The 21,184-nt window shown below is 36.6% G+C and overlaps 1 protein-coding gene across 1 annotated transcript in view; it reads left to right on the top strand.

The window, feature by feature from the left end:
• LOC106872754 (thioredoxin domain-containing protein 16) overlaps positions 1-21,184 on the top strand; it is an 80,280-nt gene that overhangs the window by 34,101 nt on the left and 24,995 nt on the right. The window contains exons 13-19 of the mRNA XM_089337521.1: positions 2,762-2,889; positions 3,556-3,640; positions 4,926-5,067; positions 7,634-7,797; positions 9,263-9,359; positions 11,240-11,339; positions 13,372-13,452. Coding sequence (XP_089193647.1) covers positions 2,762-2,889; positions 3,556-3,640; positions 4,926-5,067; positions 7,634-7,797; positions 9,263-9,359; positions 11,240-11,339; positions 13,372-13,452 — 797 coding nt within the window. The remainder of the gene's footprint in view (positions 1-2,761; positions 2,890-3,555; positions 3,641-4,925; positions 5,068-7,633; positions 7,798-9,262; positions 9,360-11,239; positions 11,340-13,371; positions 13,453-21,184) is intronic.

The raw sequence follows: 21,184 nt of genomic DNA, 5'->3' as shown, positions 1-21,184 counted from the left end.
ATGAACTTTCACAAAAAAGAAAAAAAACTAAACAAATCCATTGATAAATATTTCTATTAATTAACTGAAGTTTGATCAAAAGATTTCTGTTAGTTTTTGTCCAGGACTGCCTTTTTGGAGCTATTTTTAACCCTTACCCTACAGCTGGACCTACCCTGTGATGTTGTAAATTATTTGACCCCATGTATGTATCCAGTCATTTGAACGCAAGCAAAAGCCTAAACAAAAGCTGTGTAGTTTCCCTGTGAGACAAATTTCTGGCTTCAAAGTGCTTTTACCAATATTAGTTATTGGTGATTGATACCAACTGCTAATATTGATTATTTGCACCTTTTTCCCCAATTCATGAAACAGGTCTCTTTAAGATTAGAATTATTTATTACCATTCAATTGTAAGTGTATCTCCTTACAATTTTAATTCTTTGCACCTGTTATTCAGGAATTTCAAATTTACCATCATAAGTAAGCACTTTTGCTTGCTATTCTTTTCCCTGTGTGTGAAGGTACAGTATGCTACCTGTTTCCCAATAATATTTCAGACGTTATGCCTTGTGTAGAAAAGAATATTTCAATATGTATTTTTATGTATCATTTAATTTTGTGGTTATGGCTGTGTGGTAAGTAGCTTGCTTACCAACCACATGGCTCCGGGTTCAGTCCCACTGCGTGGCACCTTGGGCAAGTGTCTTCTACTATAGCCTCGGGCCAACCAAAGCCTTGTGAGTGGATTTGGTAGATGAAAACTGAAAGAAGCCCGTCGTATATATGTGTGTGTGTATATATATATATATATGTGTGTGTGTGTGTGTGTGTGTATATGTATGTGTGTGTGTATGTTTGTGTGTCTGTGTTTGTCTCCCCAACATTGCTTGACAACTGATGCTGGTGTGTTTACATCCCCGTGACTTAGTGGTTCAGCAAAAGAGACCAATAGAATAAGTACTAGGCTTACAAAGAATAAGTCCTGGGGGTGATTTGCTCGACTGAAACAAGTAAAAGAGAGATTAATTGAATTGAATCATTTCCTGCATTGTTGGATCTTTTTGAAGTTGATTGAGGATTTCTTTCGTTATTGTCTTATTGAACTCACTAATCCATGTCTGAGAAGTCTCTTTCATTCTATCAATAAACCACTGCCATCTCAATGTCCGTGCTGAAAATATGTTGATGTGCTGAATGCAAACACAGTTGAAAATTGCAAGAACTGCCTGGCTAATCAAGAAATATTTTTAATTGTTGATGAAAGTGAGATCGATGACAAAAAAAAGATTGTTTAATGTTTTTATTAGTTCAGTTAAAAATCGTCAAAAAATGTTAATGGAATGTTTGCCATCCAAATCAGCTCCAACTACCAGAGTCATTGCTCAGATCAAAGATGATTTGCTAAGAAGTGTGGCAGACCCAAGAGAAAATTTTCTCCTATTATTGCCTGATGCTGCTTGGTCTATGGTAACTGCAGGAGAAACATTGCAAGTGAAGTACCCTAAGCCCCTCCATGGAATCTGCTCCCACTTACTGTACTCTAGAAACAAAGGCTTTCTATCCTTCAGTCAATTGTCTGATTGCTACCATCAAGGCTGTTACAATAAAAGACAAACACTGTCAAGAACTATTCAAAACAAACAGCTGCCTCCACCCTCAACCAGTTGTGACTGGGTGGGGCCAGCTGATTGGATGCCTGAAATTACTATGCCAAACATTGTGGAGAGTTTTGAGGACGAAGGCATTTTGGTGTAGAGAGTAAAAGAAGCTGTGTGAAATTCTGAGATCAGGATTAACTTCACCCAAATCTGTTCAAACGGTCCACAGTTGTAAAAGTTGCGTTTGAAAGCCATGGCAACAGCCTTTATCTTCTTCAATGCTTACAAATAATTGAAATTCAATGAAGACCCAGATGGCATCACGAATTACATTGGTTTTAGATTCAATAAAAACCAAATCAATCTCATAACTCAAATAATGAACCCCAAAGTTTCACCTGTGGAAGATGCAGATCTGATACAAATAAAACATTATATTATCATATTGTACTACAAAAAATTTCGTCAATAGTTATTTTAAAAAATTGTTTTGATAAAACTCATTTATCATAAAATAATTAAAACTAGAGTAAACTTCCTAACATTTATAGGTTTATTAATAATATAGTTAAAATAAGGTTAAAATCAATTAATTTTTTTGGTGAACTGACAGGATTTTTAGCACAAAATACTTAGCAAAATTTCATCCATCTTTACGTTCTGAGTTCAAATTCTGTTTGGTTGACTTGATTTTTTAGCCTTCCAGGGTCGATAAAATAAGTACCAACTGAACACTGGGGTTGATGTAATTGACTAACCACCCCCTCCCCACAAATTGCTGTCTTTGTGCCAAAATTTGAAACTAATATATAGAACTGATAGCAAAACATGAAAAGTCTGAGAATCTACAAATGTCTGGACAAATCTTTGATGTTGCTGTTTTGGATCAAGGTTTTCATTCATTTCAGAACCATTTTGGAATAAATCTCTGACTTGAAACTTTCAAATCTTTATGTCTGATCATAATGTTTGATCATTCATCACCATCATCATCATCATCATCATTGTTTAACGTCCGTTTTCCATGCTGGCATAGGTTGGATGGTTTGACTGCGAACTGGCAAGCCAAGAGGCCACACCAGGCTCCAATCTGACCTGGCAACATTTCTACACCTGGATTATATTTAATAAATATGTTTGATATTTATATTTGACCATTATTTTTGCTGTTTATGTTTCAGACACCATTTTAATGAAACCGTCCACCTGAAAGAAGCAGACATACCCAGTCTTCTAAGTGGTCAGTTTCAGGGTATAGCTAACATTACATCCCGTTGCCTTCTTGGATTGTTTTCTGAAGATTCTGAAGGTAAGTTACTGTTCTTGATGTTGTTGTTGTTATATTCCATAATCTATCTTGTGGCATTGGTTGGATGATCTGACAGATCTGAAGACTACACAATGCTGCAATACCTACTTTGGCATAATTTCTATGGCTGGATGCCTTTCCAAATGCCAGCCACTTTACAGAATGGACTTGGTGCTCCTTTTTTATGGCACCAGCACTAGTTAGGTTACCAGGTAATAAGCAAGACTAAGATCTCGTTTAATTTATTGGGGCTACAGTAGAGATTAAGGCAGCTTTATGGTATGGGATGAGGGGTTAAAGTGTGTGAGGAAGGGTCAGAACAGAACAGGGTTGTTGCTGTAGAGGAGCTGCATGGCTAGTGACATCATAGAAGAGTGGGTGGGAATGTCTAGGATGGAGCTGGAAAGAGAGATAAAAATAGGGGTGGACCCTTAAGGTATGAGGTAAGTAGATATATGGTGGGTAGAGGTTGCAAGAGTGCATGGGAGGGTGAGAGATGGGGAACGGGTTGTGGAATAATGAGTAGGGAAAATAGGGAAGAGGCTAGATTAGGTAAATTCTCTTAGAATCTACAAATGTTTTTAAACTGTTTAAATACTCTTAAATATTTACTGTCAATTCTTTATTATCTTTTTCCTTTTTTTTTTTTCAATCTTCAATTTTTAGAGTTGAGAAACTTTTCAAGAGCAGCAAAGGAAAACAGAGGGACGGCATTATTTACTTTCCTGACAGGAGACGCTGCGAGAAAATTGTATGTAATTTCTTGCCCCATAGATTTATGATTGGAAATCTTCAGGTCTTTATTTTACTGCTGTCATTTCACCCCCAATAATGTATATGTCTGTGCACTAACACACACAAACACACACTTTCTCTCTCTCTCTCTCACACACACACATACACACACACACTTTCTCTCTCTCTCTCTCTCTCACACACACACACACACACACACACACACATACACACACACACTTTCTCTCTCTCTCTCTCTCTCTCACACACACACACACACACACACACATACACACACACACACAAACACACACAGAGTAAATATTTTTATTCTTCATTCACTTCGAAATTGCTCTAAACTGTGGTTTGGACTTTTTGACTGTTCTTTCTAGTATGTTAGGCAACCTGTTTAAGAGCCCGGCCTCATTGTGTTTATATAAATTCGATGACTGGCACCTGTGCCAGTGGAACGCTAACAGCACCATCCAAGTGTGATCATTGCCAGAGCAGCTGCCTGGCTTTCGTGCCGGTAGCACGTAAATAGCACCATTTGAGCGTGATCATTACCAGCGTCGCCTTACTGGTACGTGAAAAAACATTCGAGCGAGGTCGTTGCCAGTGCCTCTGGAATGGCTCCTGTGCAGGTGGCATGTAGAAAACACCATTTGAGTGTGGCCATTGCCAGTACTGCCAGACTGGCCCTCGTGCTGGTGGCACATAAAAGCACCCACTACACACTCGGAGTGGTTGGCATTAGGAAGGGTATCCAGCTGTAGAAACTCTGCCAGAACAGATTGGAGCCTGGTGTAGCCATCTGGTTTCACCAGTCCTCAGTGAAATCGTCCAACCCATGCTAGCATGGAAAGCGGATGCTAAACGATGATGATGATGATGATGATATTAAGGTAGCAGAATCTCAGAATTAGTAGAATATAACTGGACCAAATAGCTTTCATTATTGAGTTATGTCCCTTATATATTTCACTATTTGGTTATCTCCCTTTTTATTGCGAATTCAAATATGACCTGGGTCAAGCAATGTACTAGAAATCAATTCAAATGATGACAAGTTTCTTCTACCAATTTGTTGCTTTTGTTCTCATTTTTACAAATGAAAATCGTTATTAACATAATTTATGCATTGAAACATTAACATAATTTATGTACTGTAAGACTAACCAAATTTATATGTTATATGTTTTTTCTCCGTAGATAATATTTCATTAATTTGTACCAATTTGTTTAGTTTTCTAAATATTACCATTTTAACTCCTGTTCTTTCTAAACCCTTATTTTATTAGTGCAAAGAAAAATGGAGTGAATATTCCTTCTGTTATGGCCATAAGATGGAGTGATCTTTTGCAGCCCATTTCCTACCTCTCTCCTCCAATAACACCAGAAACAGTGTCACAGTTTGCTGAGACTTCTAAAGTTGAAAAATTTGTAAGAATAGCAAATATTCTCACACTTTGTTTGATATTTTCAAAGCCTTATGCACAGTTCTACATTTCTCTAACAGAATTATTTTGTCCTTTTGATTTCTTTTAACTTCATTCTCAGTCATTTTTGACAACTTCTGTCTTTTTTTTTCAGTACTACCATTATTTTTAAGTAGGGTTTCATTTCTATACCAGTTGCCATAGCAACTGTTTGTTGATGGATACACCTATTGAATGGCAGGTTACAGAGTCAATAAACACACACAATTAATAAAATTTCATCAACACATTCTTTTTGGGTCAGTTTTGTCCTCTATCCTCAGATTGTTGTTGTTGCTATTGTTGTTGTTTAAGCCCTATGTCAGCTCTGATGAAGCAAGTACAGGATCAAGACTGTTCCAGCTGTGACATTCCCATCTTTGTTCTACTCATCTAGAACTACTACTACTACTACTACTCCTCTTCCACTGAGGCCACCACTGCTGCCACTGCCACTGCCACCTCCTTCTCCCCCTCAACCTCCTTCTCCTTCTCCTCCTCAACCTCCTTCTCCTCCTCAACCTCCTTCTCCTCCTCAACCTCCTTCTCCTCTTCATCATTTTACACACACTTTCAAGGTTGTTGTGAATTAAATGGATTGTCATAGTTCTTGAGTGGGTCCTATGACTGGATGGATGCCCTTCCTATCTCAGCAGAATTCAAGGTCAATCTGTTCCCATCAGCTTCACTCCATCTGCTTTAGCTTTGTTACTATGACAACAGTTCGGATGCTTGTTGATCAGACCATGTATATATATGTATATATATATATATATATATATATATATATATATATATGTATGTATGTATGTATATATAATAACTGAGATATCTGGTGCTTTGCTGCACTCAGGAAAACCTTCGTAACAGAAGTGTTAAGGCCCTTTCCTCTGATGGCGAGGATTGGCCAGGAAGAATCCAGTGCTAGTGCCACAAAACTGGGCTCATGCAGTGCCACATTGAAAGCACCCAACACACACTCTCAGAGTGGTTGGTGTTAAGAAGGGCATCCAACTGCAGAGACTGAGTCAAATCAGACTGGGATCTGGTGCAGCTCTTCTGCTTGCCAGCTGCACCCAGCAGACAGCAGACAGCAGACAGAGATACCCGGCGTTGCCTGGGATTTAAATGGTGTACTTTGTATACATAGTACATTGTAGTTGAAAAATGATATGGGGAAGTGTAGCATTGACGACAAAACATTTGTGGAGTAAATGAAAGGTGAATTCGACTGACATGTCATGCATCTGTTTGGGAGATTCCAGGCCCTAACCTTGTCATGGAAAAGTAGGTGGGGGGAGGGGGTATGTAATTTTTGAATGCACCAAAAAGGCTCTCAGTGGATATACTCTCCTTTGTGGCTGTTGGTGCTGCTGCTACCATGCTGAACAATCAGCAGACATAGGAACTATATCTATGTGATACATTAAGCTTGTGGATGTGCTCAACAGCACCCCATGAGACAAATCTACATGAAAGAAACAACGTGGTAAACATGTGGGATTGGCAAGGAAATACTTGAAAACACCACTGTTAAGTGATATTTCAGTTTGCAATCAATAGCTGAAGAATATTTGTATGAGTTCCATCTGTGTTTAGAAGGAAGAATTGGATACTGAAGAAACTAGTTGAATATTTGCTCAGGTTTTAACATATTTTAGCATATTTTTCATAACAAACAAAGTGTGTTCGAAACGGTTTTTGTTCCAACAAATTGCTACTTCTGGTACTACGGGAACAGGCTAATATTGCTACCCCTTAGACAACGCAGTCTGAAGTTTACATCGGTCCATCCATTTAATACAACCTACTTCTATCATTTCAGTAGGGGTTTTTTCCAGTTTGAACAGAAGCAGTGCGTAGACCATGCGGGCAGTCATCCATACTCCAGAAAAGGGGGTTTTCTTCCCTAGGGGCCTCATTACTCAATATGTGAAAAATTTTAAGAGTCTAAAGCCATCTCTGGAACATAAATAATGTATGTTCCTCAGTATTGAGAAAATCAGTTGCGAACTCCAGAAGTTCTATGGGTTTACACACACACACACACACATGCGCGTGCACACACCACACACACACATAAATGCACACACACACACACAAATGCACACACACACACACAAATGCACACACACACACACATGCACCCCCCCCACACAAACACATGCACAAATCCTCGGTTTTATCTTTTGGATTTATATTTTTTACAAATGATATATATATACATGATGTGCGTGTGTGTGTGTGTGTGTATGTATCCCAAGCAGAACCACATCAGCAACAGTACCCTAAGTGGCTCCCCAACAGCAACAAATTCTGATTGTCAGCTGTCGCAATGGTGCCAACCACAGTGTGAGACCCTTCTTTACCCAGAGACATGGCCATCTTTTAACATTCTTACATTTGTTGACAATGATTTATAAAAATATTTTAAAATCAATACTGACAAAATATTTCACTCGAGTTGTACATTAATGTTTTGCCAAATCATTTCATCTTTTTTTTTTTTTTTTTTTTTTTAATTTCATTAGGGTGAACTGACACCAGAAATCCTGCCTTATATTCACCGTTTGGGAAAACCATTAAGCATTTTCTTCTGGAAACCATCAGACACTTGTGAAAGTGCTTTTGCAGAAGTGAAAAAAGTTTCCCAATCGGTTAAATCACAAGATATAGTTTTCACCTGGCTCAATCTGTAAGTACCTTCCATTCTTACCTGGCTGTATTCTGCTGTATTCACCTGGAGTAATTTAGGGTTGAAGTCACTCTCTAATTTCCTCTTCATCAAGAAAAAAGTTAGGAGGTGATGAATTTTGATTCTAAGTTTCATGGCTGAGTTAAAAATCGAGATTTTATGGTTCTTTAGATTTACTGATAAGATTTAATCGATCACCTTTTTTTTTTATATAATTTATGATAAATATTTGTTTAATGTTAATCAATATGCAGGTACAAATCTGTGGCCATGTGGAAAGAAGCTTGCTTCCCAACCACCCTACTGGGTGGCACCTTGAGCAAATGCCTTCAACTATAGCCTAGAGATGACTGAAACCTTGTGAGTGGAGTTGGTAGAGGGAAACTGAAAGAAGCCCATTAAATATATACATATATGTGTGTGTGTCTTTGTGACTGTTTGTTCCCCCCATTCACTACTTGACAACTAGTGTTGGTTTGTTTACATCTTCATAACTTAGCTGTTCAGCAAAAGAGACCAATAAAATAAGCTCCAGGCTTAAAAAAATGTCCTTGGGTCAATTCGTTCAACAAGAAATTCTTCAAGATGGTGCCCCAGTATGGCCACAGTTGAATTACTGAAACAAGTAAAAGATAAAAGACATTAATTATATGTAAGTTAATTAATACACATTTGTTAATTTATATAGACTAATATAAATTAAAGCATAAATTCCTACAATGATTGAGGGCAGCACTAACCATCTCGTTAGACCAATCAAAGTTGTTTGACGCATTGAAGAATATTTTCAGTTATTTCCAAAAAGGATATTGGGCTCAAATTTTGCCACAAGACCTGCAATTTTGGGGGATGGGGTGAGTCAATTACATGGACCCCAGCATTCAACTGGTACTCATTTTATTTAACCTGAAATAATGAAAGGCAAAGTCAGCCTCACTGGAATTTGAACTCAGGACATAAAGACACAAAAAGCATTTTGTCCAGTGGGCTCATAATTCTTGCCAACCAAAGTCTTGTGAGTGGATTTGGTAGACAGAAACCAAAAAGAAGCCCATCATATATATATGTGTGTGTGTGCGTGTGTGTGTTTGTGTATCTGTATTTACCCTCCCAACATTGCTTGACAACCGATGCTGGTCTGTTTATGTCCCCGTAACTTAGCAGTTCGGCAAAAGCATCTGATAGAATAAGTACTAGGCTTACAAAGAATAAGTCCTGGGGTCAATTTGTTCAACTAAAGGCGGTGCTCCAGCATGGCCACAGCCAAATGAACTGAAACAAATAAAAGAATAAATTAATGAATTCCTAAATTAAATTTATTCATTCTTAATATAAATTAGAGAATTCCTTATATAATTGTTTCTTTTTGTGCAAAGATGTAAACATGTCCATCTCAGTTCAACTAATCAGAGATTTATTTTAATAAAGAACAGATTTTAACTAATTTCTTCTGTTTATTTTGCAGAGCATCAAAGATGTCTGATCATTTCCAAATTCAGTTATTTGAAACTTATTTTCAAGCTCCTGCTGTTCCTGCTTTATCTATGGTTTACTTCTCTGAGGTAAGCATTATTGTTATTAATATTATTGTTATTATTATTATTATTATTATTATTATTATTATTATTATTATTATCATTATTATTATTATTATTATTGAGCAAGGGAGCAGCACATGCCATCAAAGTGACACTGGGGTAAAGTATATGAAGCCCCATTATAACCATCATGACTACCCATCTGACAAGGGTAGACCAAGCTCATGCATCGCAACCACATGTGCACAACATGGTGATTTCATACCAAGTTAAACAGTGCATGGTCTTGCAGGTGAGGCCCAGTTAGAATTTTCATCAGATCGAGTATCTCATTCTGCTCAAAAGGTCCCTGAATAAGGGTTGTTTAAGAATCATGAACAAAACATCAATCGTTTCAGAGGTGAATTATTCAAATCCCAAAGAATTTCTCTCAACACATGGCTATGATGCTCCCCCACTATTTCTGTTCGTGATCAGAGATGCACATATCATCAGCCACCAAGGGACATGCTCATCTGGTTACGGTCAAACAACTGACAAGAAGCAAATCTGTGGTATTGAGCAGAATATTTGCTGTAGCCCATCTTTTATACCAAGACAAAACAATGTACATGATAACACTTCCAATCAATTAAGATCAGAAGCCATGACAGCCACTGCCTGGCACTGCATCCAGGCATTTATTATTATCATCATCATCATTTTTTTTTATCTCAGGTTTTGTTAGAACTCCTGGAGTCTTGCATGCATAGTGGGCTTGCTGCCTGCTGCTTAAGATACCATGATATCCATTCCTTTCAGTGATCTAATACTTTCCTGATTATTCTGGCCGTGCCAAGGAGGCAAACCTTTTTGTAACAGTTCGACTGGACACTCTATTCCGATTTCCTTTATATTCCCCTTGATGCCTTCTGATACTGTCCCCAAAGATCCAACGATAATTGATTGGCACTATCTTCAATTTCTTCATTTTCCATAGCCGGGCTATTTCGTACTTAAGAGGATTGTATCTATCTATTTTTTTGCCTTCCTTCTTGACTATTTCTGGGTCAATGGGACATGCAACATCAACTATGTAGCACATGTGGTGCATCTTGTTGACCACCACCACTAAGTCTGGTTTTTTATGCTCTAACACCTCATCTATTTGGATTTTGTAAATCCGAGAGGATTTTGCTAGTCTCTGACTCCACTTGTCTGTGGTTTCTACTCATACCACGTCTTGCCTCTCTTTAGCCCTTACCTTTTGCAGTTTCCAATGTAGCACTTTTACTACCTGATCATGTCACTACCGCTTGTAGAGGTTTTGGGCAAGTCTAGGGCATTCGTTCATGATTTCAACCACTCTATTACAGATGTGGCACAGCAGAAACACTTGCTCATTCCTAAGGTCGACCCAGTTTGTGGCCAAAGCTTGGTTGTATGCTGCTAGTCTAGTGCTCTCAGATTATCATCATTATTATACTTCCAAAGTTGATAATGTATGGAACAAAGAAAGTCCCATCTACCCATGCCAAAACAATGCAGTCTGGCATCGAAGAAATGAGAAATAAATGGAGTCCCTCAATGGACAGTTTTGTGGGGAGATTCAGGAGTGAGACATAAGGAAAAACTCTGGTGATATTAAGGAAAATAAAAGTTGAAAGTGAAATCTTCTGGTTGACTGGTATTAAAAGGTAAGTGTCCAATAGATCTGGTTTTATGAAAGTCATACTTATGAGTGTTTAGCTGGCATTTTAGAAAAGTCCGGAGTCAGTTTGTCGGAGATAAATCCTAGATGTAAAACAGCAAGACTTGATACAAACTGAAAGCACGCAATGTGGTGTCTAGTTTTTGATTATTCTACTTTAATTTCAAAATATTATTTTAATTTAAAAGAGATTCACTTTTAAACTTTCTTGCAGCATGCTGTTTATAACTATGAAGATGGGAATTTCTCAGAAGAATCGGTTTTGGAATGGATGGAGAAGCTGAGGGAAAAGAGACATGAAATTAAGTCATCGTGTAAGTAGAATATGTAATTATCTTTAGCAACAGATTTAATTAATTAACACTGCTACCTCACCCTTAAGTAATAAACGAAGCCACTCTGTTGTGTGTGGTGAAATTCATCCATCTCCTTTTTTAATCCCATCAGATCTAACACCTTGGTCTTTGTGATATTTCCTTGAGGTATTATTACACCCAACAGTAGATACCTTTAAGACACCCCTATAGATATATCTTGGTTGAACTTCTTTTCTTTTTTTTCCACTAATCTCAAAGATCCATCAAGAAGGTCCCCATGGCATCATTCTTCTCCTATTTGAGGCTATTACATATTAATTAATATATTAATTAACGATTCTTTTATTACACAAGTTTAACTTCCTTCTTACAAGAATCACCTTCACAACTCAATGGTAAATTCTAACATTATATACCAACCCCCAGAAAGATTTTAGTCATTTTTTGGTTTTTCTTTGAATTAAAACATGGTTTCCCTTTTTTTTTCCCTTTCTTGTTGCTACATGTCTGAATTTAATCATGTGTTTTGGATGGATTCTAACTTTAATTTGATAAAATACAACAAAAAAAGTACTTGGAGAAAAAAATAAAAATGAATTTAGAGAGAGGCAAGTCATTGGCTGATGTCAATTGGGAGAAACCATACGAGAATAAAAAGATGTTTTTTATGGTTATTAATCATAAGAAAGCACAGGAATGGTTGTGTGGTAAGAAAGGCGGTGAACCGGATGAAATGCTCAGCGGTATTTCGTCTGCTGTTACGTTCTGAGTTCAAATTCCGCCAAGGTCGATTTTGCCTTTCATCCTTTCGGGGTCGATAAATTAAGTACCAGTTACACACTGGGTCAATGTAATTGACTTGATCTCTTTGTCTGTCCTTGTTTGTCCCCTCTATGTTTGGCCCCTTGTGGGCAATAAAGAAATAAAAAACTTGCTTCCTAACCACATGGTTCTGGGTTCAGCCCTACTGCGTGACACCTTGGGCAAGTGTCTTCAGCTATAGCCTTGGGCTGATCAAAGTCTTGTGAGTGGATTTAGTAGACGGAAACTGAAAGAAGCCTGTCATCTATATATATATATATATATATATATTGTTACGGGTCATTGGAAGGCATCAGAAAGTAATCAGCCTGGAAATAACAAACAAACCCAGCTATGTATTTAATAAAGATGAATAGCATAAAGCACACAGATCGAAGGCAGCTCAAAGCTGTTATAATCATTTGAGTCCATAACACAAATCCTCACAGTTTGTTTGATTCTATATCAGTTCTTAAAGACAGGTTGAGTTCCTTGGTTTGATGCAGACCCTCAAAAGGTGATTAAAAACAAAAGGGAGGTCACTTTTACCGTTTTCATCTTTACTGATTATGTCCTTGGTAGTAGTAATGAGCCCTTAAAGGGTGACAGAGACAGTGAAATTGTGGAGAAAGCCAGAATGATGGCACATTCTGTCTGACATTTCATCAGCCATCAAGAGAGACAGAATGACACTTGACATTCTAAAATGAGCTAGTGATAAACATTAGTTATCTGTGTTCCTGGACAATCTTGTCACTAATTACCTTCACTAATTACCTTCATTAATTGCCTTCAGCTGGCTGACTGGCCAGCTTTCCACCAGCAGTTCAGCAAAAGAGACTGATAGAATAAGTACTAGGCTTACAGAGGATAAATCCTGGGGTCAAATTGTTCGATTAAAAGCAGTGCTCCAGCATGGCCACAGTGAAATGGTCTGAAACAAAAAAAAGTGAAAAGCAAATAGTGAATTACTGAGTGAAGAAGTGGATTGAAGAAGAGATCTGAGAACCCTCTGGTCCCTTGTGTGTCTTCAGGGTTCCACTCTGATGTAAACATTTGGGTCAGGTCCGTCATTAGAGAACACCTGCTTCCTTCCCTCCCACTTGTCTTGAGGCCCCTGTAGAGGGCCATAGGTGTGGTCCTGCCTCTACAAGAGTGTAATAATTTTTAACTGCTTTTATTTTCATTTTTTCCATGTTGTGGAATCTTCCCCAATTCCATATTTCAGATGACATGGAATACAGCAACTGGAAACCAGCTCTGAAGAGTATCAACTTTCTAAAAGACCATCCTTTTATGCCACTGAAAGGTAGGTGTGATTGTAACACACACACACACGCACGCACGCACTTTAAAGGAACATAAAACATATATAAACTTGTGAGTTAACCCCTTCCTCCCTGCGACCATGTGACAGGTAACTTTTTTTTTGTTGGGGGGAGTATAGTTTTGCCACAAGGGTTAATAATGAAAACGTTACTGCTGCTGCTGCTGCTGCTACTAGTGTTACCCTTCAAATGATGGGCAATTCTGGAAGTAAGGTATTCCAAGCAGTGACCTGGATGATAATAATAATAATAATAATAATAATAATAATAATAATAATAATAATAATAATAATAATGATAATAATAATAATGATAATAATGATAATAATAATAATAATAATAATAATAATAATAATAATAATAATAATGATAATAATAATGATAATAATGATAATAATAATAATAATAATAATAATAATAATAATAATAATAATGATAATAATAATGATAATAATAATAATAATAATAATAATAATAATAATAATAATAATGATAATAATGATAATAATAATAATAATAATAATAATAATAATAATAATAATAATAATAAGAGCTACAAATACCTAGGGGTAATTGAAGGGGACAATATCAAGCATTCAGTGATGAGGGAAAGGATCAGAAGAGAATGTTATCGCACGGTGAGAGCAATACTGAAGACAGAGCTGAACGCGAGAAACAGGATCGAAGCGATCAATGCTCTAGCCATACCAGTCGTGACTTACAGTTTCAATATCGTTAACTGGTCAATTACTGAAACATGTAATGTTGACAGAAAAATATGAAAACTGTTGACAATGCATAGAATGCACCACCCTAAGGCAGATATAGAACGTCTTTATCTGCCAAGAAAAGAGGGAGGCCGAGGACTTCTACAGCTGGCATTATCAATGAAGGTAGCTACAATTGGCCTAGACACCTATTTGAAAAACTCTGAGGACTGGATGCTAAAACTTGTCTTAAAACATGAAAGCAAGAAAGCATCTTACTCAGTAACAAAACAGGCAAAGGAATATCTAAGTGAATTCCAATTGCAACAAATTCAAGAATTAGACGAATTAGAATTAGACGAACTAGAAACACCTGCAGAAAAAGCTAAGCGCTTGAAAACCCGTGCTAAAATTGCTGCCTTAGATATTATGACTGATAAATGGCATGGAAAATCTCTCAATGGCAAATACCCAAAGAGAGCGAATAATGTAGATATTGACAAAGCCCTTACCCATCAATGGCTAATGGCCTCTGGCTTGAAATCAGAAACAGAGGGGTTTATCATAGCAGCCCAAGAGCAATGCCTACCTACAAAGAACTACCAGGCCAACATATTAAAGAACGGCAGCTCCCCATTATGTCGTATATGCCAACAACAAAATGAGACCATCGATCATGTTGTCTCCATGTGCAGTCTGCTTGCGCCTACAGAGTATCTCAACAGGCATGATAGAGCTGCACAATATATTCACTGCGTAATATGCAAAAACCTGGACTTGCCCCATGATAAAAACTGGTGGGAACACAAACCACCCCCAGTACTTGAAAATGATCACATTGCACTCCTCTGGAACTTCACCATTCAAACTGACAGAAAGATAGACGCAAATAGGCCAGACATCATACTGAAAGACTTCAGACAAAAATCATGCCTCCTCATTGATATGACTGTCCCAATCGATATAAACGTATCTGTCAAGACCTACCAAAAACTGAGCAAATATAAAGATCTTGAAATAGAAATTAGCAAAACGTGGAATCTGAAGACGAAAGCAATACCTATTGTCATAGGTGCCCTGGGAATGACAGCGAAACGGGCTGATTACTACCTAGCTCAGATACCAGGAAACCCCAAAATGGCTGAAGTTCAAAAGATAGTGCTCATGGGAACGGCCCATATCCTACGTAAAATACTGTCTATGTGATCTCAAATTTTAAAGCAAACACATAATTTTCTTATGGTTTCTTAAACATTCACTTGAACAAAACTGTACAAATCCAAATATATGGTACCCTAGGCATAACACCTACATGAACTTCTAACTTGTTGTCTCTTGAGGTCTCTGGGTGAGACTTGGATCCAACTTGTACAAATGCAAAACAAAAGTCAAACATAAAATAATAATAATAATAATAATAATGATAATAATAATAATGATAAAATCGAAAAATACCTTAGGAATGAGAGCCCATGTTTGAAATGTCCTCAAGACACCTGATGATGGCTGGAGGGTATATCAGCCAAAACGTTGTGTTAACAACAAACAAGATGAGGATAAATATTCCACCAAATGTAAATAATGTACATAATTCGTCATCTCTTAAATATAGAACTGTAGAATCTGGAAGGATAGTTTTGCCACAATGGTTAATATCAGGAAATATGGGTCTATATATGCAATAATTGAAATTTGACTTTTATCAAATTTCTTGGTGCTTATACAAAATGATGAGATGAATACTAATTTCCAAAAAAAAAAAATATATATTTATTGCCTGAAAATAAAATCAAATAAAACAATATTCAACAAGTAAACAATAATTGTAACCAAAATGACTCTCTGTTGATTTTATTCTATGGAAGTTCACTCAGCCCTTCATTCTGATCTCTCATCCTTCCTGAGCTGTTTCTATCTCTCTTACTTTACCTCCAGCTCAGGTTAAAAGTTCTCATCAAGCCACACTTCCGCTCATATTCATCACTCACTCCAACCATCTCTTACCCCCCCCATACTCTTATTCCCCTCTTAAACCCCACATGCTTCTCCCTCCTGCTCTACTCTCTGTACCCTCTCTCGTTCCTCGAGGAGTAATCAATTGGGAAAGATCTCTGACCTCTGGTGACATAAGGAGGACGTCTGAGGAAATCTGAATTGCTCCTGGACCACAGATCATCAAAGTAGCACCCCTAAAATCTTTATTGGGGAAGCAGCTCAGAGATAAACCCCAGCAAATGGAGAGATGGGTTGAACATTACGTTTTGATGCCATCTCTCATAAAATACCATTTTACAGTTAGTTAAATCTTTCTATGTTGTGGTTTTGATTCTCGTTCAATTTTTATTAGAAATCAATAAAATAAAATAACCATCAAATGTTGCAGTTAATGTCATTGAACCTTCCTAGTGATTTCTGACTTTCTGCTCAGGCTGGAAGCTAATAATTATCGATCTTTAACACATTGAATATGGATTGACATATTTCTTTAATTACAACACTTTCTTTTTCACCTTTTCTTTTTTTTTCCGTTTTTCTGTAGAAACAACAACAACAACACCAATGGCAGGAAATGGAAAGAAAGACTCTGCTTCCTATCCGCAAGAATCAACAGACATCAGCAGACATGAAGAACTCTGAGCTCGGAACCTGGAACACTTCAACAACAATGCTTTCTGATCTCATCTTTTGGTTTTATATATATATATATATGTATATGTATATTATATATATATATATAAAGATATGCATGTATGTGTGTGTATATGTATATATATGCATATATATACAAACATGTATGTATATATATATATATATATATATATATATATATATATATATATATATATATATATATATATATATATATAGAGAGAGAGAGAGAGAGAGAGAGAGATGTATGTGTATATATATATATATATATATATATAAATATGTATATATACACATACTTATTTATGTATATATATTTATACATATATGAATTCATATATATATATATACATACGAACATATATACATACATACACACACACATATATATAAACATATGTACATATATATTATATATATATATATATATATATATATATATATATATATATATATATATATATATATACACACACACACATACATATTTATGTGTATATATATATGCATTTTATATATACATATATATGTGTGTGTGTATGTATATGTATATATATGTATTTATATATATAAGGATATATGGATATATATACGTGTATACATATGAATATATATGTGTGTGTGTGTATGTGTGTGTGCATATATATATATATGTATATATATATATATAATTATCATTTAACGTCCACTTCGATGATGATGATTCTTCACGGTTGCATGGCTCAGGGGGGATTTGCTACAATAAATAGCAAATATCGTCTTATGTCAATGCACAGCCGACACATTTAACTATCTTCAGAGCAAAATAAATAAAATTTTATTCTCTATTTTTGTGTTTTATAATTTTGTGATTGAGTTGCAGATCTTCAATGATATTCCTTCAACAATAGGACCGAGGGGAAAGTCCTGGAAGGAAGGTTCTACAGATTAAATACAAGTATGGAAGGTACATTATTTACATTGGACTGATATAGAACAGAAATATGGAAGGCCATTACATTTGTAAATACTGAGGGACAAAACTTCAACTGACTAAACTTATCTTTGCAATTAGGACACATAAACGTCCTCTGGGACTGATTCAAATCTAAAAATCACCACCAAGGGAGTTAACTATTATTAGATAATCAAAATTTTTAGAAAATAAAGACTGCTGATGGGAGAGGGAATATTGTTTTTTAAAACCAACAGGAAAAAGTGATAGAAGGCAAAGGAAATTAATTGGTGTATGTGCATGCATGGCCAATGCCAGGACCACCTAGCTAGCTCCTGTACTGGTGGCACGTCAAAAGCACTCACTACACACTTGGAGTGGTTGGTATTAGGAAAGGCATCCAGCTGTGGAAACATTGCCAGATCAGATTGGAGCCTGGTGCAGTCATCTGGCTCTGCAGACCTCAGTCTAACCATCCAACCCATGCCAGCATGGAAAGCAGATGTTAAACGATGATGATGATGATGATGACACACACAGACACACACACACACACACACATATATGTACACACACACACACATCAACATATACTTTTAAAAGTGCATGTATATGCACACACACGTACACACACACACACACACACGTACACACATACAAAACAGTAAAGCTTTTTGACTTTGGGCTTCATGTTCTTGATCATTGAATGGAATTATAAAAAAAAAAAGGGAAATAGGGGGCCGATAAAGAATCAAAATATTTGTAAACCCATTAAACTGAGATTAGTCAAAGAGATTTGATTGATTACCAAAATATCATTAGAAAATGTGTCAACAATTTATTTATTCATTTATCCTACACAGAACACAAGCTGTAGGCATTTATTCACAGACAAAAGTATGATATTTTTCTGCATTAAGTATCATGTGTATAAACCACATAAAGGTAAGGAAGTTGACTACTGTTAAGAACTGTTTAATAGTAATAGTGCGGGCTACTAACTCCAAGATTCCAAGTTCGATTCCAGGCAGTGATCTGAATAATAATAATAATAATAATACTAATAATAATAATAATAATAATAATAATAATAATAATAATAATAATAATAATAATAATAATTGATTGGAAGTGTTGTCATGTACGTTGTTTTGTCTTGGTATAAAAGATGGGCTACAGCAAATATTCTGCTTAATACCACAGATTTGCTTGTCTGTTGCATGATCTTAACCAGTTGAGCATGTCACTTGGTAGCTGACGATATGTGCATCTCTGATCATGAGCAGAAGTAGTTGGGAAGCATCATAGCTATGTGTTGAGAGGAGTTCTTTGGGGTTTGAATAATTCACCTTTGGAAACAAGGGTGTTTTGCTCAACATCCTTAAACAAACCTTATTCAGGGACTTTTTGAGTGGGATGGGCGACTCGACCTGAAAAAAATTCTAACTGGGCCCCACCTGCGAGGTCATGCACTGTTTATCTTGATATGAGATCACCATGTCGTGCACATATGGTTGTGATGCATGTGCCTGGTGTACCCTTATCAGACAGGTAGTCATGATGGGTATAATGGGCTTTGTATATTTTACCCCAGTGTCACTTTGATGGCATGCACTGCTCTCTCACTCAATAATAATAATAACAACAACAATGACAACATCAAAAAATACCTTAGGAATGAGAACAACAACAATAACAATAATAATAAGAACCCAGGTGCGAAATTTCCCCAAGACACCTGATGAAGGCTGGAGGGTGTATCAGCTGAAATGTGTTAACAACAAACGAGATGAGGACAAATATCCGTCAAGTGTAAATAATGTGAATAACTCCTTGTCTTGCAAGTTACTTGGTGACCCTGCTGGTGCTGGCATCACCTAAAAAGCATTCAGTTCACACTGTAAAGTGGTTGGCATTTGGAAGGTTATTCAGCTGTAAAAACCACGCCAAAACTGACCTTGCCTGTGCTGGTACCCTGTAAAAAGCACTCAATCCACCCTGTGGAGTGGTTGGTGTTAGGAAAGGCATCCAGCTGTAAAATCCCTGCCATAATAGACACAATAACCTGGGGTAGTCTTCTACCTGGCCAGCTCCTGTCAACCATCCTATGTATGCATGCATGGGAGACAGATATTAGACAATGATGATGATGATGATGATAATGCTGAACTGAATGTTTTTCCTATGTGGCCATCTTTCAAATATGGTAAATTTATTTTGTGGGAAATAAATTGTTTTAGCCAGTTGGTAGCAGGACATGTCTGCAAGCATTAACCAATTCCACTCTTTTGTTCAAAATTACAAAACACTGTGGTAGGATGTTATAATCTCTCTGAGAGACAAAAATCACTTCTGGAACCATTAACGCATGTGTGTTCTAATGATGCATTTTCTAGAACGAACCAATTGAGTTTTCACTTGTTAGTATCATCAGTCTTTGAACTCTGGGTATCTTTAGAAACTGAAGTGGTGAGGCATCTGTATGAGTATCTGAGCATGTATGTATGTTGCAAAGGTCTTTCTTCGAAAGTATTTTAAGCAAGCTCTATATAACTCTTGTTTCACTGTTATTTTTAAGAGAGACAACATAGCCTTAAAAGGAACATTTGTTAAGAGAGTAGATGTTAAGAATGTTGCAATTATATAGTAAAAAAGAAGTTTTACATGGTCATGCCAGAAAGCTTTCAGTACAAAAGTAGCTTACTTTAATGGTGCTTCTATTAAAAATTTCTTTGATATCTACAAGCTATAGGGAGGTGCTTATTTATGGTGTTTAGCAAAAAGTCCTGATAATATCAGAACAAACATTTAAGCTATATAAAAGTTTATAGATATTTTGTTTCCTGTTATTAATATGAGAGTCTCTCTCATGGTATCTACCACAGTATAGTTTGTTTTAACAGAACATCCACATTTGAGTGGAGATTGATACACACACGCACACACACACACACACACACTCTCTCTCTCTCTCCCTCATACACACACACATATATGAGAAGAATGCATGGGTAAGAGGGGAACTAACTCAATTAAATCAAACAGAGAGGGCAGGCTTTGAAGTTGACAGCTGAAGGGTCAAATTAAAACTATGAAAGACTATGAAAGAAGCATAGGCAGCTGGACTATCAGGTTCAATGGCTGAGACACTGAAGATATTGGCTGAGGCAGGTCACATGTTAATCATTCAAATAGGTGATAAGATGGTGCAGAGAACTGTGGTATCCATTGACTAGCATCAAATGAATATAACAGATGGACATAACAGATGGACATAACAGATGCTGTTTCTGTCATAACACAGAATAACCGAATCATTGTCCAACTGCCGGGAGAGAGAGAGAGAGAGAGAGAGAGAGAGAGAGAGGAGGCAAGAAACTGATGGCCCAAGTTATGAAAGTTACTGAAAGCACAACTGATTAG

The sequence above is a fragment of the Octopus bimaculoides genome, chromosome 1 (genome assembly GCF_046866305.1).
Source record: "Octopus bimaculoides isolate indiv1 chromosome 1, ASM4686630v1, whole genome shotgun sequence".
In the NCBI taxonomy this organism is placed as follows: domain Eukaryota; kingdom Metazoa; phylum Mollusca; class Cephalopoda; order Octopoda; family Octopodidae; genus Octopus; species Octopus bimaculoides.
Note: the sequence above shows the minus strand (reverse complement) of the source record. Positions and strands in the feature narration are given on the sequence as shown.